This window comes from Lipophrys pholis (genome assembly GCF_963383615.2).
Source record: "Lipophrys pholis genome assembly, chromosome: 9".
In the NCBI taxonomy this organism is placed as follows: Eukaryota; Metazoa; Chordata; class Actinopteri; order Blenniiformes; family Blenniidae; genus Lipophrys; species Lipophrys pholis.
In genome coordinates, this window is record NC_137639.1 from 25,463,086 (window position 1) to 25,484,059 (window position 20,974).

General features: G+C 40.5%; 2 protein-coding genes across 2 annotated transcripts in view; both read right to left on the bottom strand.

The window, feature by feature from the left end:
• Positions 1 to 100: 100 nt before the first annotated feature.
• gsdmeb (gasdermin Eb) lies at positions 101 to 6,078 on the bottom strand. The gene is made up of 10 exons (XM_080472483.1): positions 5,907 to 6,078; positions 5,598 to 5,812; positions 4,755 to 4,947; positions 4,312 to 4,486; positions 3,523 to 3,643; positions 3,309 to 3,422; positions 2,193 to 2,320; positions 1,925 to 2,099; positions 1,532 to 1,605; positions 101 to 1,422 (listed from the first exon to the last, which is right to left on the bottom strand). Exons 2-10 carry the CDS (start codon positions 5,800 to 5,802, stop codon positions 1,204 to 1,206), a joined length of 1,404 nt encoding a protein of 467 aa, XP_080328609.1. The 5' UTR covers positions 5,803 to 5,812; positions 5,907 to 6,078; the 3' UTR covers positions 101 to 1,203.
• Positions 6,079 to 7,655: 1,577 nt separating this feature from the next.
• Positions 7,656 to 20,974, bottom strand: part of osbpl3b (oxysterol binding protein-like 3b) — a 34,153-nt gene continuing 20,834 nt past the window's right edge. Inside the window, exons 8-22 of the mRNA XM_080470890.1 lie at positions 20,244 to 20,347; positions 19,858 to 19,950; positions 19,618 to 19,777; positions 18,624 to 18,754; positions 16,395 to 16,532; positions 15,658 to 15,751; positions 15,333 to 15,565; positions 13,449 to 13,586; positions 13,287 to 13,350; positions 13,109 to 13,187; positions 12,881 to 13,025; positions 10,817 to 10,961; positions 10,594 to 10,720; positions 9,966 to 10,088; positions 7,656 to 8,505 (exon numbers count right to left, since the gene is read on the bottom strand). Coding sequence (XP_080327016.1) covers positions 8,409 to 8,505; positions 9,966 to 10,088; positions 10,594 to 10,720; positions 10,817 to 10,961; positions 12,881 to 13,025; positions 13,109 to 13,187; positions 13,287 to 13,350; positions 13,449 to 13,586; positions 15,333 to 15,565; positions 15,658 to 15,751; positions 16,395 to 16,532; positions 18,624 to 18,754; positions 19,618 to 19,777; positions 19,858 to 19,950; positions 20,244 to 20,347 — 1,871 coding nt within the window. The 3' untranslated portion in view covers positions 7,656 to 8,408. The remainder of the gene's footprint in view (positions 8,506 to 9,965; positions 10,089 to 10,593; positions 10,721 to 10,816; positions 10,962 to 12,880; positions 13,026 to 13,108; positions 13,188 to 13,286; positions 13,351 to 13,448; positions 13,587 to 15,332; positions 15,566 to 15,657; positions 15,752 to 16,394; positions 16,533 to 18,623; positions 18,755 to 19,617; positions 19,778 to 19,857; positions 19,951 to 20,243; positions 20,348 to 20,974) is intronic.

Here is a 20,974-nt window from a genome sequence, read left to right on the forward strand (position 1 = left end):
TTTACACTTAAGTCTTAACAGGTAAAAGTGAGAAACAATGAGAAAGGTTAGATGAAGAAAAGGTTGAAATCATATACTCATTTTGGTAAAAAAAAATTCTATACTTCAAGCAGTTTTAATGTTTCAATGTCAGAGATTTAAACGAGATCTTTAGGCTTTTAAGCTGTGAAGTTTCTCAAAGTTTCCCTGAAGTGATTCTTTATTCAACTCATTCTTTCCAGCCTGATAAAACTCATTTTTTGAATTCTTAGAGTTGATTTGGGGTTGAAAATATTCAGGGCGACATGTGTGCCAGAGGTCGGAGCAGCGAGTTTTTCCTCGTCCAGCATAAAAAATGTGCAAATCAAACATGGCAGTCACAAATAAATCAAATTTTTTCTTCTCAAGTAGAAGCTGACTTCAGCCTTTTTCTGGTGATATCTTAGTTGGCTGGATAAAGTGCCTGAAGCAACTTGTGGTTGCTGTTTGAGAGACTTTCCAATCAAAACTGAACGTTATTGTTGAATTTATATAACAACACATGGCTGAGTAGACAAAACTACAGTAAAGCAATAAAAAAAGTTCTGTTTATGTCAGAGAGAAATTTATCACTTGTGAAAATATCAGAAATCCATTCACGAGAAATGTAGCCAACAACAGGTACACCTCAATTTTAAGTCAGTGTAATACTTCAGAGATTAGAAATGTGAAAGTTGAAGGTGGATTTCAAGGTCACAGGGAAGGCTTAGGAATACAAACTGCCATCATACCATCAAACTTGTGATTTTCACACCCCCCAAAAAATTTTTAGATTATAAAAATGTATAAATCCATTAAAAATGTTTCACATTTTTGTCACATTAAACTATAAATTCAAGATTTGGACTCAGTAATGATCAACAATCATACAATGTTTTGCAGTTTTATATAACTACTGAAGAATAAATCCACTCAAACATTTGTATTTTAAAAATATAAATACTACATTGGTCAATTTTTAATACTCGCCATCACCTGATGGAAATACCTGAGACCAGATTAATTAGCCTTAAAAAAAGAAATGACACTTCGGTGGTTGTGCGGAAACATTAAGTACCAAAAAAAAAAAACCACATCCAAGATATTTTTAATAGATCGCTTGGCACATTAAAAAGAGAAAACACTTGTAAACAAACTTGATGTGCTGCCATTCGCCCACAGCGAGGTGAAGCCTCCGTATTTTTATCAAACACTTTCGGCCAAAGAGGCGAGACTTGTGACGGCGATACACAGGACCAGAGGGAGATGTCCTGGCTGCGGGTTTATTTCTGTCTTCAGCACGTTTCCGTCTTTCTCCAGGGACACATCACAGAGAGCGAACAGATGTCGAGTCGTTTCAAAGACGTCCTGCGTCACTTCGGCGTCGCTCTGAGGCAACTCGCCGCTCCCCGACACACACCACACCTGGAACAGATGTGAGGGAACATCTGAGTTAGTACGTAATGCCTCATTTAAAAAAAAAACCCAGCAGGTTGTTGTTTTAGATTCATTTGTAAAACGGGACTTTACTCACCAGTAGCTCCAAGGTCGGTAGAACTCGGGGGCTGCAGCACTTTCCCAGCGTGGCGAGGCCGTCGTCTGGCAGCTCTGAAAGATGAAGATCCAGAAGGAGCAGGATGGGAAAGAAACAGAGGGAAATTAGGTTTCCAGGACAGCGTGTACACACACACACACACACACACACACACACACACACACACACACACACACACACACACACACACACACACACACACACACACACACACACACACACACACACACACACACACACACACACACACACACACACACGTCCTTTCTGACCTTGAAGTGAGAGTTTTTTTTATATTTTTATTATTATTATTATTATAACAGACTGAAGGTTTTAGGTAATAAAGGCAGAACAAAGTCCGACTCGTCTCACCCTCTAAGGTGCAGGTCATGAGGTGAACGGCAGTCAGGACTGACGTGGACGGAGCTGGACCTACACGTCCGCACTGATCCAACAGGTCCAGAATAGATTTAATGTTCTGTTGTTGTGACTCGGTTGTTTTGAGGTCACTCAGGTCAGGTTTCTTATCCAGGCACATTTGGTCCAACTGAAAAAAAGTAAAAAAAAATAACAACAATGTCTCATTTCATGAAACTACATTAGATTCAAGCAAAGTCGAAGGCGTCGCTGTGTTACTCACTATGTGCTGCAGCGTCGTGACGGCTGCTTTGTCCTGCATGAGTTCGGTGACTCGCCGGAGCAGAGACGACCTGGTGGCGGCAGGGAGACCCGACAGCAGCTGGAAATGATCTCCGAGATGGTCCAGCTCTGAGGGTTGGAACGAAAATGCAAGCATTTTGTTATTTATACACAAGTTACAATAGTCGAGTTAACATACGACTAAAACAGGCAACAGGAAGGTAAACCGAAACCATAAGTGTGTACTCTGAAATGCAGTAAGACAGTTCTACCATCTAGATGATGACGTGCTAAAGTAAAAAAAAAACAACTTCCAATTGTCTGTGAACTCGCCTCAGTGTAATCCACAAATGGACAAAAAGACTGCAACATTTTGCAAATCTCATGAACCCAAATGATTCAGAAGAGAACATATGACCGAATCAGTCTGTTACACAGACACACAATTACATGGAAATTGGATTTTAAAGCAACATCCTTCAATCCAGACGTTGCAGTAAAATCGCAGTTTAACTGGACCTTAGACCACATACTGCATTTATCCACCTAGAAGACGGCTTCACAGAAGAAGTGAACCGACTTGCCTGCAGTGCCGAACTTTTACAGCCTCTCCTAGAATTAAAACAATTAGTCTCTCCACGCTTCAGGTGTTTACAGACAGTTGTTACAGGAATACTCTGCGGTAAACGGGCTCCTATCACAACGTTATCGAGACCTGTCGCTGCCGTCACACTCAAAACGAGCTCACAATGCTCTGGAAGTGGCAAAAATAGAATTGTGGATGAAATGTAAATCAGTGTGTCTTCATGTTTCATATCGTCCCAACCTCTCTGAAACCCAGTTTTATTCTGCAGCTTGGAAAATACATGCAGGCAAAAACAAATCATATCTTCATGACGAGTCAACAACAGTAAACAAGCATCGTCTCTTTGTGCACCGTTATTCAAAGTTCATGGAGAACTTGTGAATTGGGTCAGAACACAGGTTCTTTCCGTCGCTGTGGTAAGACGAAGCCTCCAGGATCTTTACGACTCCACATACGTTAACGTCATTCGCCGCAGCAAACATCCGAAGTCGTTCCTTTTTAACGCCATACGCACGGAAAACTGTCATTTACCTTTTTGAAGGCTGCCGTTTGATTGCAGAGGAGCTCCTAAAAGAGACTGATTCGGCATTTTAACGGGTCCGTCGACCTCGAAACCCCCCGCGAGGTCTGACGTCAGGCACAGCTCTGCGGGGAAATGGACCATGTGACGTTTTCAATGGAAAAAAGACAAAGGTGTTTTTTTGTGTTTCACATCAATTCAACATAAAGCAAATGATTTCCTCACCAAAGCGTCCGTCATGCCTGACCTCCAGCTCTATCAGGCCGTAGGCGATGGTGGTGTTGGCAGGAATCTCCATGGTGACGTTGCTGTCTTTACTCAGACTCCCGTTTTCCTTCAGCGAAACCTGAAAGCAGTTGAAGCACAGACATACGGCTACAGTCGGATTTAAAGTAAAAACAAGCTGAGCACACCGTCTATGTAGCACACGTCATCTTTACTCCCGACTCATCAACCAGCGTCTCCCCGGCCCCCAAAATTATCTCTAATAACATTCTCTTCAATCTCTGATTTATCACTGTTTTTTGTTTTTTTTTGACCACCTTCCTAGTACAGCAGGTTTTACGTTACAAAAACAGGAACAAAAGAATTAAAGAGCAAGTTAAATTTAATCCTTCCCTCTCAAGCTGACCATAAATTCATTGTTTTGTCGGAGCAAATTCCACTTCCTCTTAACTTAAAAACACAAAGTTCTGCTTCTTTTTTTTTTTGAAGCCAACTTTTGCAGAACGCAGTGAAATGCAGAACTGAAACTGAATTAGTTAAAAGTATGATAATGGAAAGCATAGAGGCAAGAAAAAAAACCCTGATCACATTTACTGGAAAACCTACAGGAATAATGATAAAAGGCAGAAAAAAGCATTAAAACTGGATTTATAACTTCTTTTTTTTTTGCCAAAATGACCTACAATTATATTAAATCCAGAATATAATAAGAAACACAGACCAAGGTATTAGTGTTTTGGTTCCCATTATTATGGGATGAAGAAAACGTTATCTTATCTTATCTTGTACCTTGGGGATCTTTGGGTTGCAGGAGCTGAGACTTCCTCCACACTCTCCACCTTGTTGCACCTCCTCGATGACCGAGCAGGGCTGAGTGGTCTCGATGCGTTCCTTCACAATCCCGAACGCCCTGCGGTTCTTCTCCTTGGTCTGCTGGATCAGCGAGTGCGACATGTCCAACACCCTGAGGCAGAACCGCCGAGGTTCAGATGGGAATATTTATATTGCACGTTTCTGTTTTGTTTACATATATAACCTATTACCTATAGAAACTTTGCGATGAGTTAATGTTCAACTTGACCTTTAGTTTTTGTGTAAAACTTTACAGTTGTACAAAGATCACTTCAGTTGTCTGCAGTTCTTCTATCAGACCGAAGGTTGGACGATAGTTACTTTGTTTACCTTCTACTTTAAAAAGCCTCACATTGGAGAACGGCCTCCGGAGGACTGACCTGTCTTTACAGTCTCGCAGTAACTTCTGCACATCCACCTCCTCTTTCTTCAGGCTGCCGAAGGACGACTGGAGTTTGGAAGAGTCTTTCCCCGTCACGTTGACGCCGGCGTTGATGAAGCTGGCGTCGACGGTTCCCTGAATGTTGTTGGCGAACATCCCGCTGAATTTGACGAAGGCCGTCTCCACCACATCTGTGGAGAAAGAGAGGTTTTGGGTAGTTTTGCAAACAGTGGAGATGTTGACTAAGTTTGAAGCAGATTGTCTCAATCAGATGTTTTGAATGTAGGAAGTTGTTTTCCCTGAGGAAAATAAAGACATGATGATTTATATATAATCACATAGCGTCACCTAAATGTGTGTGGGAGGGGTGAATAAACAGTTAAAGGTATGATGTTGGTTTTCTTACTGTATTTAACTAACATTCCTGAGGTCGTTGTCAGCAGACATACAGTATATAACTTTCATTATAGTTCATGAACACAGATCTTTGTCAAATGATGAACACCCAAAAAACTAGTGTTCAACCTGTATATTCTCTATATTTTACTTTCCCTGGTACGAGTCTGTTTTGACCTTTCTTTGTGGAGTTTGTGTGGGCATTCCAGTTTTCCCCCCACAGTCCAAAATAAAACATGCATTTTGAGTTAATTACTGTTTCTCAACTTCTCTGTGATGGGCTGTTGTCTTGTCCAGGTGTAAACTACCTTCATACTCAGCTGGGATCGAGAAAAGTCATTATAGCATAACTTCACATGTGAATGCGTACATTAAATTACAGTTTGACTGATAGTGCGGATGCCAGACTGTCATAAAGGAACTTTGTCTACAAACCGAGGTTTACCTGGCTTTATGGGCGCGTCTCCTGTCAGGAGATTGTTGAGGTTGAAATCTGTGGGCTGGTATTTTGGCTTCTGCCAGAACCAGAAGCGTTTGCGCTTCAACACCACGGAAAGGGCGCAGATCGGGTCATTCAAGCTGCACACCGGGATCAGCAGACCTCCGTGATCCACCTCCTCCACAAAGCTCCTGGTAGCCGCGGCGAACATCTCCCGAAACCTGTCGAGGTGACAGGAGAGTTATTTACTGGTGAAAATCTCTCACCATGTCGCTGAGAGAAAAAAGGAAACAAATCAGACGCGACACGTCGTACCGCTTCTCCTAAAGTGCCTGTTTTTCCTCTCTGGTGGAAAATCGAGATGGAAGAGCAGAGAAACTCTGTCAAATCAGAGTTTTCAGAAGAGGCTCGAGTTTCTTTCTTTCACTGCACGAGCAGACAGTCCTGTGTTTGTGGACAAAAGACCAAAAGACGCTCCGCCCTCTCCAGGAAGGGCGTGCGTAGGGCGCAGTCTTTACACGCGAACAACGATGATCATAACAATATTAATAAAAAAAATGTGTGCTTTACATCGGTTGTGTCCTTTATGAGCAGTGTTACTTCTACACATTACTTCTGCACTTTCTTAAATGTATTTATTGCTCATAAATATAAAAATCTGAGCGTGTCAGGTTTTTTTTTTTTAACTGTGACTTATAAAATAGGATTTATGCACACGTAACTAATAATCTGTGAATTTATAAGTGTTATGCTGTATTTGTGGAGAGAAATATAATTCTAAAAGTACAAAACTCATTGAGTGTGTGACCTCAAATATACTGATACACTTTAAAAAAAAAAAATCACTGCACACAACCACAAATTGCACCGTTACAGGTACTCAAACCTTTTTTCAACAATAATACCTTCATACATCCACCGTTCATTATATCAAAAGGGAGAAGAAGCTCGATTATGTTATTTGACAAACTCCTCTTTCACTGTAAATCCTTCATGGCTGTCTGTCGCCACCTAGTGGCTGTTTGTGATACCAGCAAATTGACTCAAATTCCTCCAGTTGTCAAAGTGACTGTTAACATACTGTAGTTGTTTTTGAGAAGACTGATTAGTATTTTCTATCATACATAGCATGTAAGCAATGCAACAAAATTTTCCAATTTAGTCCAAAGTGTCACAGAGCTCTTTTTGCTTCTTATTAACTTCATATTATTGCATTAATACTGCAGCACAAAATCGATGAGAAGAGCAAATAACCTCCGAATGCACATATAAAATCCTTATAGATGTGATGTTTAGAACTAAATTTATCTGTTTTATTTGTGTTTCAGTGCTTCTATGTGACATTTGTGAATGAACCATATATATGACAATTTATAATCTTCACTGAGAGTACTGCAAAATGTGTTAAACTCTTAACTGCTCTTGTATTGTTTACATTTACACATTAAATAAATGCAGTACCAAAAACTAAGAACAAAAACATTTAATTGCACAGGTAATAGTACAGATACACCTGATTGATTTCCCTTTCTAAAAACGTTTGATTCCTATTTAACAGGGTTTTTTTCAGAAAAAAAAGACCATTAAATTTTTTATCAGGTGCTTGTATAGAAAACAATTTTGTAAATTAAATAACTTATTGACTAATGAAATGCCAGCCAAAGCTTATAACTGAAACTACAACGTAATTAAAAGTGTGAATGAATTAGAGAAAATGGTATGAAATGCAGTTAAGCTTAATAAAAAGAGCGAAACTGACAGAAACTGGAGAAACTTGGTTTAAGTTAGAAAAGTGAAACTGTGACAGTAAGTTTGCCAGTTGAATGCAGATAGATAATTTCCACAAGTTGATCAAGAGTCTAATCTCAAGTTAAGCCTAAGTTTAAACCTAAAACATTAAATATGAGGTAAATTACATGCATGAAGTAGCTCTAATGAAAATACAAATAAACAAAAATACCAATTGATTAGAGTAATGGGACTACTTCTACTCACTTATCCCACAGGCAGATCTGATTGATGGGACTGGGTACGATGCTTTAAGTAAGAAAACAGCCACAACATAAAGACAAAAAAAATTAACATTTTATTTGAGCTCATTGAGCAGATTTTTCAACATATTTGGACCCAAAGCCCAGGGTCTATACAGACAGGATTTGATATTTGCTACCGCTGCTAATAGTTGCACAATCATTCAGACACTTAAAGCCAAAGCATTGGATTCTGTTATGAGACAGACGGAGAAGCTCAGCTCGGTAAGGTCACATTTGAACGACTCGTTTGTTCTAAAGAATCCCTTATAAAACACAGACCTTTAATAAAAACATCCAGAAAATGAAACTAAATAAATAAAGCAACGTGAGCAAAACCAGTAAAGTATCAGGCAGACGCAGAATAAATACCGAATGTGTACACTTGATGGTATACCAAGGCTAAGATCGTCTTAGAGGTAGAAAATGTTCATGATAAGACTTTGACTGAAGTGACCAGCCGTTCAGCACATTTTAAGATAGTGTATATAAACTATGAAAAAGGATTTTCTGTCCTTTATTCCCCATAGTTTTCTTTATTTCAGTGAGTGCTGCAGTACAATTCAACAGAAGGAAAAGTAGGCAAAATTTACTAAATCGATCAACATTCTCATGAATACCTTGCATAAACATGTTTACACAACTCAGATAAGCACTTGTTTTTAAGGCAATCACTGTAAAGAACTGCGGTACTGAGGACCGGTACTGAATGCGGATAACACCGTGATCCTGACATCTTCCAGCCTGAATCACGGTCGAGGCTGTGCAGGTTGCTGGGGGGGGGGGGTTACCACAGTGTCGGAAAATCTATGTGTGTAAAGCCGGGGTCCTTCCTCTGCTCCCAGTACGTGTTGTTGCTCACCCACGCATCATCTTTTGACTTCCTGTGGCAACGGAAAAAAACAAACAGCATGCAATAATGAATAATCTGAGAGTAAGGGGAGCCAGAGGCTGATGGAAAGCAAACAGGAGCCTGGGGTTGCTGCAAAGACGCTGCAATTAAAGCTATGCAACACCCTGGGTGGTGACGTGACTGCTGTGATACTGAAGTGCTGTGATTCAGTTCGGTTACAGCCTCACCTGCAGTGTTACTGCTGCTGCTCGGCGAGTGCAAACCCATGTGCTGACCAAAAGATCCTCTCAAGCCTCTGAAACCAGCCTTCCATATGAGCTTGATATGACTTATAATAATAATAATAATAATAATAATAATAATAATAATAATAATAATAATAATAATAATAATAATAATAATAATAATAATAATAACAGTAAACTATTATTATTATTTTGGTTATGATCATTATTATTAATATTATTGTATTCATTCAGTTGATTGTGCAGGATTTGGTGGGATTAGTGAAAATGTTTACTATGTACAACACTTTTGCTTCACACAAGCCGTGTTTTGCCTCTTTGTTTCAGCAATACATATCTTCCTCCCACGTAGTTGCACCAGATGGATGCATTCAAATGAGAAATATGGGAAAAAACCTGAAAAGTTTTGGACAAAAATCTGAGCATATGCAATGTGCACACTAAGCACAGGTCAAGCAACACTATTTCCATTTTAAAAAGTGCTTTTTTCTTTTACCCTTAAAGCACATCTTAATGAATATTTCAACTTGCACAGTATCAATATGAGTATGCATATGTGTATTTTTCTCGAAACATTTTCATTATTACCTTGTATGTATGTTACCAACTTTTTGCAAAAAACTATTTACCCGAATTGCATAAAACTCTCAGGGATGATTTGTCTTTGTCCAAGGATGGTTCCATTAAATTTTAAGTGCGATTGGGTGAAAGGTCAAAATGTTGAGTTTTCAATTCCCCGTCCTCTGTGATGCAGTGATGTCATTACTCTGGTTAGCGGCTGGGGGTCAAAGGTCAGGGGGGGGATGGTCACAGTGAAATAGTAAAATGTGTCAAACAGTGATTACATGAAGCAATTCAAACAACCATGACAAATGATGGAAGGAGTGGTGTGGTGGATCAAATGACCTTCTAATCCATTGGTTTCCATGGTGACAAACGGGGTGTTGGCAAAGGTATACGCTCTTGTTTGACAGTTTTAGTCAATATTGTGCATGATGTGGAAAGTAGATTTGAAAACTTCCTACTGGAGTTTGGTGAGATATTGAAGGTATACATGGAGAAATGTGTGAGACTTTAGATTGTGTTAGTCGGGAGACTTGACACATTGATCCTGGATGACAGCAAGACTAATGTGCAGGTCTCATGAAGGACGTGTGGCTCCTCTAAGCGTTTGAACCGAAATGTCCTTCAACCTCACAAATGCGGCAGCGACACAGTCGGCGTGCTGCACGGACATTGAGGCTACCTGAAGAATCTGGCTTGATGCGACGCGTCGTTCTCCTCCAGGACTCTTCGCCTCTCCCTCTGCAGCTCTTCGATCCTCTGCTTCTGCTCCTCGGCGGCCTCCAGGTTCCCCTCCTCCAACAGTCTGCCACACAGACACACACACAGTCACCAGGCAGACACGGTAAGACATTAATCTTTATGGTCAAATTTATTCTTCACCCGTGTTTTCTGGTTTTGAGTAATTACTATAAGTGTATAAAACCGGGAAAATAAAGGAGAAGGCATAACTCACGTTATAAAAAGCCAGAAGCAGCGTTATATTTCAGCTTGATGACAAAGTGGTGAGCATGTTTTTTTTTCCGTGTGTGGCGCTTTGGGGCTCTGTTAGTCAGGAGACTTTTCGATCTCAAAACGCGAGCTGAAATGAGTTTCCTTAATCTGCGCCTGCTTCTATTCTTAACATAAACAAGTGGTGCAACTATTTTTGAGCTACTTGAATCATGATGTTAGGAAAGGAGAGCTGCTCAGATCCTGGGTTCACCAATGATATCTCACATGAAATGTTAGAAGGTTTTGTCTTCATCGTTTGAGTTTGTTGTGCTTCTCTGCAGTGGGTTGTTTTTCATTTCTGCAGTTTTGCCTCGTACCTTTGGTCCACTCGTAGTCTGGTGTCTGTCGGTGGTAGCAGCGGTTTCACAGACGGCTCCAACTCGTTCAGCTCAATTGCAAACTTGGTGAAGCCGTAGTACTGCTCGTAGTCCACTGGCATTGCATCTGAGTTGTACAGAAACAACAGCAACGGCTTCAAGCACTAATAGAGAACCAGATTTTATTTTTTGGGGGCTTAGATATGAAAGTCACTCATCATACTTGCTCTCCAGATGCACGTTGCTGACGGTGGATCTCCACAGAAAACTGCCTCATGCCACTTCCCAAAGAGTCTGTGCACAACCTTTCCTTTACTGTCTGTTATAGTTCCCTCCACCTCATTCACACTGGAATTCCAGTATTTGGCCTGCGGGAAGAAGAAAAACTAAATCAACCTTCTGAATCAGGTGTCTGCCCAGTGCAAAAATCATGATAATGTCCTCCAAAATCAGCAGATGCTGTTGTTGCATAAACAGTCCCAGTCCCAGTCCTCAGCGTGTGTTGCTGGGCTGCTGCGTTTAATGAGACAAGAAGATGCGTGATCAGTTCTGACATGTCTCGACTCGCCATCCTGCGCAGCTTCAGGAGGTCTTTTAAGTGGCACAGACTAAAGCAATTAACCTTCTCTTCTCGGCAAAAGCTTCCATATATCAGGCATTAGAAGCATGTAGGGGTTCGTGGTTGGCATACAGGCGAAGAGAATCCTCTGTGACGAGGGGACGTGAACTACGATGGGAAATAGAATTTACAATATAACCCCCTGTGGCTTGATGTGGGAACGTCTACCAATACAGATGAGATACAGTGAACGACATAATGAATGTCCTTATGAAGAATCAGAATCTTATGAGTTAAGCATATCGATATTTTACAGTGCTTGGCTCTTAGTATGCGAAGTGTTGGGTAAGTGATGACAATTTGAACGTCAATACAACTGTTAATTTACTATTCAAAACTAAAGTGTGCACATAGTTAAACTGGTTTGACACATTGGATGAGCTGTCAGCAGTGGCTGATTCACTCATTACGCTTAGATAAACTTGTATTAGTAAGATGAAAGTCTTAAAGTTGGAAGCTTTCAATCGAAACTGCTTTAATACACGGCTGCTGCAAAGGGGATGAAACTTTAAGCCGTCGTGCAGAAATTGTCAAAACCCCTGCTGTTCTCAAAAGAAACAGATTAATTAACGTTTAACAACAAGAAGAGGCACAAACAAAAAGTTGTGCAGCAGCAGACAACTCACGTTTGTTTAAGGGAAGCATAGAAATGACGGAACTATGGAATTATGGGTGCAGGTTAATGTGTATACACACAAGTTTGCCAGGGTATTATGTTCATTCCTTATTCATGATTGTTTGTTGGGGGACGTGTAGAAAGAAAAAGGCAACAAACGTGAAAAATAAGTGACGTGAATAAGTTAAAATCCTCACGTCACTCGAGCCTCTTCAGTCGTGTTCTTTTCCTACTCCAACTGGAAAATTTCCCAAAGGAGCACGCTTATAAATTAATTAATTAATCAATTAACAAAGTTAATGTCTATTAGGTTTCACATCCTGTCGTTTGTCATATCTTACTGTGTAAAATATTCCTACGTCAAAATTCACAGTTTGATATCCAAACATCATAAGGAAGCCCAAATATAGCAACATTAAAACTTGATGCACAGTTTTCTGCTTGTTGCACAAATAGAAAGGTCTCATGTTAGATGTCACATTAACAGACATTTTGAGTAATGTAAATATCTCAGGTGTAAGTTGGTCACTGCATGTCCATATAAATGATTAGTGTTCGATTGAATGCATTTATGTAGCATATTTACACCGTTGTGCAGTCGAGAGTATATATATATATATATATACTTATACTCTCAGTCTCAGCCTTCAGTTTGTCACACCAACAGATCAACAGAAGCAAAGCTCCAGCTGAGAGACATCGCCAGAAATAATGAGCAATTTCAGGTTCAGTTTCTGGATTTTCCCCCTTTAAAAAAGCAATGTTTATCAAGTAGTGGGTTTTGCATTAAACGGCTGCTGTGTGTGTGTTAAAGGTCACTGGAGTGGCTATAGACTCACACACAAACCACAAAGATGACTCACTTTAGTTCAGATACGTTTGATTGGAGCAGCAAGAGGATGTATACAAGAGGACATTTGTGAAAGTGTTTAAACTGATTGCACTTAAACACAGCGCCACCCACAATGGATCAATAGGTATAACTTTATTTTATTATTATTCATGTATTGCATAGATTATCCACTCAAATGTTTTGTCCTCGTTTCTCTCACCTTAACAAAGGTTATCTTGCACTGACAAACATCACTGCCGGAGTTCCTGATGGTGATTTCCCCATAGTGCTCGATCCAGCGCTGTCCGCTGAGGATGTTGTGGATGCAGGACGTCACCTTGTTCCACTCATAATGATCTCCAAGTCTGGAGGTGAGAAATCCAGAGAGAGGTTAATTTGATCTTGTTGGTTCACTGGTCGACGCAGGGCTGAGGGCGAACAGACTCACCCGGGGAGCGTTACATGAGTGGTGCCCACAGGAACAATCTCCATTGACTTTCCCCAGAATTTGTTCTTACACCTCACGTCTACAGAAGGAATCAGACAAATGAAATCCTACAAAATTCACAGTTTTCCCAAACAAGCAGCCGCGACTAATTGATTTGAATAACAATCATTTTCACTACCTTGCCAGAAGACAAAGTTTTTAGACTCTGCATGGCAAGCTGAGATTGGCGGGTGATGGCTGACCTGTTGTAAAGAGTTTGGAACATGAATATGAATGAATCTTTAAAAAAAAAGAAAGTAAAAAAACATCCAGTAATTACAACACTTTACTTAATGCCTACCTGCTCAGCGACAAATCGAAATCCTTTATCTGGTCGGTCGCATTCATAGGTCTCTCCAAGAACAGGATTAAAAGGCTTTCCTCCGGTTCTGTAGTAGCTGGACGCGTAGCCGGAGACAACAAACGTCGCTATGTAGATCTGCAGGAAAACCAAAAGACAAAGTGGAAAAAAAATGTTTTTCATTGTTTTTACGAATAATGAGAAACTGCTAGTAATGATCTGTGCCACACAATCCATTTAATGTCACAAGTACCTCTTTGTGTCATGTTCTAACAAACCTCAAATCCCATTTTGGTTCTAAGCTGTTCTAATTTCGTTTCCTTGGTACTCTAATGAGCAGAGTAACTGTCTGCACACAACCAATTTGCCCAGATAATTACTTTTCCTCATAATGGGAGGCCACAGACTCCAGTTTTCAGCGTGACGACTGAATGCGCCTTTGGCCTTTGCATTATTATTGAATATGTTTTTCTGTGCTTTTCACAGTTTTTTTTTCTTTTTCTAATGGATTTCTTGCTGCTTGTTCTATAAACCTTTGGTGTCACTTCTTTGTGCATCTGTGTTGCTTCACAAGCTTCACAAATTGCATCTGCTGGGAAAAATAAAGTTCTTTTTATTTGTACAGTATCGACACAGACTTAAGTTGTTTTTCATTTCTCATTTATATTTGTCCTGTGTGACTTCACTGGCTCGGTCTTCACCCCCCCCCCCCCCCCCACACACACACACACACACTCACACACAGAAAAATGAAAAAAATTTCAACCAGCAAAGTCACTTGAAAGTCAGTCAATGCAAATGTAATGATATGATATCCAATACAGCCTAGTGAAAATCTACAATTCATATCAGGGTTCCTCCCACATGGAGCCTAATAAACAACCGAGACGAGCTCCTGCAGGAGACACTGCTTCATTTTTTAAGGCTCCAGTTTTGTACGTTGGTGAAAGTGGGAGGGTCCATCAAAGTTCAGCTTCACTGTGATGTTTTCTCCAATTAAAGATCAGAGAGGGGGTTAGATGTCTTAGAGAGGCAATCTGGTGGAGCTCCCAGTGAAAAAGGGTGGAACTACTCGCTTACGTGAAAAGACAATCACTTATTCTGTATGCACTTACTTTCTTTTATGACGTTCAGCCATTTATTACAATACTTTAAAGATATATGAGAAGATCCACCAAACAGCAAAGTGCAGCCAACAGGTGATTTGTGTAGCTGAGTATAAAAAATATCTACTGAAAGAAACATGAATACACATTGGCTCTCTCCAAAGAGCCATTAAGTTAGTTTGTAAAGGACATAAACAATATATTTTATGAAGGAAGGAACTTTTAAAGGTGTTTTGTTAGTAAACTTACTTAGCAAGTGTAATAAATAAGAAAATACTCTCAGCATGTCAGTCTGGTCTTTATTCAGGTTGGTTTTTCCTCATCCAGCAGCTTCTGTATCGTATGAGCTTGATTTTGCTTCATGTCTGGTGACCACGTTATTGCTGGACTCTGGAGAAACCTCATCTTGATCCGGTCAAGGAATCTTGTAGGAGAATGTGCAAAGTCCATACAAAAAGTACCAATCCGGTGTGATAGCAAGTTAAACTTGTTGCTCATTGTCTCCCATTTTTGCATCACAATAGGCTCGCTATCGGTCCTTCAGCTGACCTGAGATGTGATGAATGGTTTACACTCACTGCTGCCTACAAAAAGTCAGCTTATCCAGTATCTGTGATTCGATATATCTCTCAACAGTTTGTCACACCAGATTCAGAAAACATTTTTTTTTTTAGTATTGTCAGAGGAGACTCGTTGAAGTGCTGAGAGTAAATATGTTATCCGAACAAAAGACACTGCCCACGCAGTCAAACAGAGGACTGTAGAGTTGTCATCTCACCATACGTTCGAAAGGGTCCTGCGTGACTGCCGCTCTGTCTAGCAGCTCGCTGTACTCCAGCTCCTCGCATAGTCTCTGCAGGGTGTTGAGAGGCTCGTTCAGCTGCACGGGCATCGCCACCTTGGACAGGTCCTTGCCGATGTTGTTTCTGAGTATGTTCCACAGGCTGATGGTGCTGCTGGTGGGGCTGGGTGAAGGCAGACAAGATCTCCGCTGACAAAGCGCCGAGGAGCCTGAGAACAGAGAAAAAGGAAATATGGTCATTTAGGCTCGTGTATAAAAAGTGACCAGAAGACAAAAGTGCACTGAGGCCGGCATCGGTTACCTGAATTTGGTCGTTCACCCTCATTCTCATTGCTGAAGTTGTCCATGGAAATATTATCACTTACATCACTGTTGTATGAGTCATCCTCTGATACCTGCACAGAAAAAAACTTTCAAACTGTAGCGGGGAAGATAAATTTCAACACCACCGACAGAAAGGGACTGGGTCGGTGTCTTTTCAACATCCTGTCACGTCAGCAGGTCTGAAATATTTCAGCTGAATAGACTCAAAGAACCTGGTGATGAACTTTTGCACCTCAGTTTGCTGTATTTTCAGATTAAAGTAATTAACTTCGATTTCCACATTTCCTTCACTCTCGCTGTTACCTCAGGAGGCATGCTGCAGGAACACATTTCAACGTTTTATTCTTTTTAGTGAAGCGGATAACTGAATTGTCGGAATGTCTTGAAAAGTTTAACGCGGTGGCAGAAGTGGGAAAATCCCGAGCAGTAAATAAAATCCTCGACTGGTGGTTTTGTCAGACTTGCCGGTCCAGATTGATTTTTCTCTCCATTTCTCAAAAGCTTTTCTTGTCAAACGGCGGCAGCAGCAGCAGCAGCAGCAGCAGCAGCAGCAGCAGCAGCAGCAGCAGCAGCAGAGCTTTCGGTCGTAGAAAGATTACACCAAACATCAAGCGCATTGAAAACGCCACTTTACAGCTCTGAGCATGAGAGGTAAAAACGCTTTTGTCACCAACTCGGAGAAAAACGCCTCATTACAACACGAAAAACGCTCACCTCGTTTTCAGAAGAACTCGCTGACAAGAGAACTGCCTGAGCATCGAAGAACTCGGATAAAGACTCGGCGATTGAAGCTCTGCTCTCGTTGGACACTTGGTGTACGAGGGGACGGGAATCATCCACGGTGTCCTGTTTCTGTGCCAAACAATTTCCACAGATATAATAACAACATTGATGAGGCAGCATCATCTCTAACAACAATGAGAGTAAAAGGTGCATCTAAAAAAAAAATGCAAACCATTGAAAACCTCATTGTTCTATCACTTATTTCTACTCTCAAAAGCCATGAACTGAATCTCTACATAAGTGTTTTCATGAGATTGTTTAAAAAATAGTCTGTTTTCATTTTTAAAAAGTGCAGTAATTTAGTTTTTCATGACATAGATGCTAAAAAGCATTAAAATATAAATAAATAATATAAAATGAACAACATAAAAGCCAGAATTTGAATAAAATTCCAGGTGGTATTAACTTTTTTATTGTATTAATTTTTTTAGAGGCACCTGTTTAATACAATCACAGTGTATGAACATTAAAGAAAAAGAAAAGATGTGCAATAAATATATTGAAAGACAGTCATCTACAACAATCACTTATTTTGCATCATGTCCAATAGTTAAAATAAATAATTTATCTGAAATTGCATTTATTGATGATCTGATTACAATGTGAACACAGGAAATTCAAAATATAATTAAAGTAATTCCACATTTATAATGACTGCGTTGCAATATATTAATGTAATAATAACAGTTAGTTGAATGAGAATGGGACGTGCACATTGGCAGTGATGCAGTTTAACTCATATTGTCAGTTAAGGTGGAGACGAAGCAACGGAGACAAAATAAACCCAAAAACAAACAAACATGCAAACAGTCGAAAACAAGAAGAGTTCACCACACACACACACAGAAGTGAGCACATATATCCGTTCTTCATCTTTACCTAAGCTACTTAATTAACCCACAGATAATCTCAGAGGAGGTGCATTAGTTTTGTACGGTGAGCTCAACAAATTTCAAGGGACACAATTAAGTAAATCAGCTCACACAAGCCGGTCAGCAAATCTGATTAAACAAGCAAAGAGCGTCCTTAAGAGGACGTTAATGGCACAAAGGGTCAGAAGTCTTTCCCTGAGCCAGTGACAGATGCTAGGGAAAGCTCATTCAAAGGACAGAAACTCAATTTAACGTTCCCTCAAGTGTGCAGTGCAGAAAATCCAGTTTATTTAATTTTTTTTTTATATTCGTGGTGAGTCGAGTGAGGGGGTGAGAGGAGAGTTGAATCTAGATGCGAAGGGAAAGGACAGCTCATTCATTCTGTGGCAATTTGCAGACTGTGTGGGATGAAAATAAAGAAAAGGATAATAATAATAATAATAATAATCGTCACGACGATGATGATGGGCAAACCGAGTCACTGCATTCCTGCACCCACCTGCACAGGGGCAGTGAGATTTATTAGTGGGGAGTCTACGATGTGGGACTCAGCATGAATCTTGCTCAGGCGCTCTCTCAGCTCAGAGTTCTGGGCTAAAGCCTGGAGAAATAACCAGCGTAAACATTGTTTATTGCACAGACCCGACAAGTAACGCGTTGAATACTGAAAGCTGAAAGAGAGTTTCCTGTTTAACAACAAAAGCCACCCTGTTTCAAATTGGTTTCCTCTCCACTAAATCCTCAGCAAATCAGCTTGTAAACAAGTCTTTTGCCTTGTTTTAATGGTTGTGTGTCCTCAACTGTTATTAGCTCTATGTGAGGAAGATGAGGCAGACACAGAGGAATCAAGAAACCCTGCAGAGTGTCGGCGTAGAGAGCAGACACGTTCTCATATGGTAAAGAAAAAAAAGACTTCTTCTGACACATGAGAACCTGCGCTCGCCCCAACGCCAACACATTTCATGACAACAAACGTATGTAATTGAGGACAGAAGATTGAAAAAAACAAACAAAAAAAAAGCCTCTTGGTGGGAAGCAGCAACAACAGGATGCATGACTGTTGAATGTGGTTGAGCTCAGGTGGGCAGGCAGCACTTTGGCAGCTCGTAATCTCTCTGAAGGGCTCGTCAATGCCTCACGCCTCAAAAGCGGCGTGGGAGGACGCGGCGTGTATGAGGAGAGCAAACGCTGCAAGGGAAGGGGAAACACCCAACCCTGATCTAACAAGAAGCATCTGACTTGTGCGAATGATGAATGAGCGTAGTTTTTTTTTTTTTTTTTAACGTACCGCCGCTAACGTGTTCTTCAAACTGACAACTTGCGGCGAAGTAGGGGGACACGAATCGTGATCCAGACACTGTCTTAGTCTCTCCCTCTCAGACGTCAGCGAGCCCAGCGTTGACTTCATGGTCGTGTGCACTGCGGTAACAGGAGAAAAAACAGGGACGCTTTAAATGCGGATCAATTTGTATTCATTATGGAACAATGTACCTCCAGTTGAGTGCACTCAGCTGCAGTCAATCACACCGTGCATCTCATGAAGCATGAAATTTAAATGATCCTCCTATTGCGCATCAAACAGCAATATTTTATCTACTTTCATTTTACCACACACTTCTTAATCACCCCAATGAAAACTGCATGATTGAAAAACATTGGAACTATTAATGGATCACTGTAAGCCATCACACCAACCCACTGCTCCATAATTCTGGATAAATTTGGCAATTAACAACAACACCTGGAGTGAGTTTAAAATGGCTAAGTAATTATTTAAAAGTTCAAGTATGATGTTTAAAAAAATAGAAGAAGGTAAAAAACATAAACAAACTATGCGGGTTGTGTAAATCGTTTTAAATTGAAACTTTTGAAGTTCATCTGTTTGTTAACATTCGAGTTTGTCACCATGCAGGTGGACATCGCCCTGGTGAATGATGTCCTGAGACAATATGTTTCGGAGTAAAGGTGGATACAACAGGTTTGTTTTCTCAAGGTGAGAAGAACAACAATAAAGTTATCTGCGTCCAAGACATTTTAGACTCCAACTGTAGAGCAGAACTCCAAGGGAGGAGATGGAAAAATGGTGAAAATAGGTGAAATGTTTCACCCTTTACCGACTCTTGATTCAGATTTCTGACCAATCACATGATAATTGCTGGACACCGCGTAGTAATAATTGTTTAAAAAAAATGTCCAGATGATATGTCAAGAGCAAGGTACGAGATCACCTGAATCCCGAACGTCTCAGACAATTTCTCAAACTTAGATTGATTCTCACGCACAGTTGGTTGCAACACGGCAGAATTCTTCCTGCAGCTTGGCCACGTCGAAAGCAGAATCCAGGGATTCGGGGTCGACTTTATCGATTCCGAGTGCAGCGGTGGAGAGGTTTGGGTTGGAGGCGTGGAGACGGATGGAACCGGAAGATATACAGCTGGGTACCTACAGACGTGCAGATATTGAAAAGATTCAATATAAAGCCAAGAATATATAGGAACACGCTCGACCGTCATGCTGTCTACCTGCAGAGTTGTTTTGACATCTTTATTGTAGTTTTTAGTGCGCCATTTTCTTGGAAGTCTCTTTTCTTTTTTGGGGCTGTCAAACGTAGAAGCCTGGGGAAAAATGACAAAATAATATTGATAATCAGGACAAACAATCAGTTTTTCTCTTTGAAGAAAAGGTTTTCAGAAGAAATACTCTCTCAACTGGCAATACAAAGCACAGGAGGGTCGATATTTTTGACTGTTGAAGGGAACAAAAATCACAGACAGACGGGGAGGAATGGCACAAACACGTAATGGGACGAAATATTCTGCACAAAATTCTGAGTCACTCAGTGCTATTCTGCCTCCATCATGAATAAAACCCATCTGCATTTGAAGCTGAAATCAAATAGCGTGCTGACCTGCAGTGCTTGGATAGATGGAGCAGAGTAGGTACGATGAAGGACTTCCATACTCTGAAGCAGATGGTTAAGCTCCAGCAGGTAAGCCTCGCATACCGACAAGTCTGCAGAGAGCAGGACAATGACTGGTAGTTAGAAGAAATTTTAAGAAATTATCTATCACATGAGGCCGTGTACTAAAACTTGCACCTGCTGGTTGAGCCGGTCAAGACAAACCCAGCAACCACTTCCTCCAAACAGAAATATACTAAACGTGAACAGAGAAGTGTTGCATCAGTGTCACAAAAGGAAGAGTTTCCATGTATAAAGACAAAATGTGTCTTACAACCCTTCAGTGGCAATACATGAAATGTTTATTATGGGGCTATTATAGGACCAAACTTATTTGTGTGTGTGAAGAGTTGTGCATGAGTACATAGATTTGTGTAAGAATGCATTTGTATGTGCATAAGATTATTTGTGTAATTCGATTTGTGTGTGCGTGGACTCCAATTTGTGTGTCTCTGTCTTCACCTCAACCTGACCGTCTCTAAATCAGACACATTTTTACAAGTGGATTTTGCTACTCTTCAACTGTGGGACAAGATTTGTCTGTAACTTCGGTTTGTTTTTGTTTGTCGTGCGCTCAGACCGTCAGGCGGATTGTTGTTTATCTGGAGTCTGAAATATGTGGAGAACACGCACACAAATTGAATTACATACACAAATTATTTTCCACTCCTACATACAAA

Coding starts and splice junctions, on each gene's coding strand:
- gsdmeb (XM_080472483.1), bottom strand. CDS start 5,802: ATGTTCGCCGCGGCTACCAGGAGCTTTGTGGAGGAGGTGGATCACGGA. Junction 3,644..4,311: donor GCAACCCAAAGATCCCCAAG/GTACAAGATAAG, acceptor AACTGCTTTCAG/GTTTCGCTGAAGGAAAACGG. Junction 1,606..1,924: donor CATGACCTGCACCTTAGAGG/GTGAGACGAGTC, acceptor TTCATCTTTCAG/AGCTGCCAGACGACGGCCTC.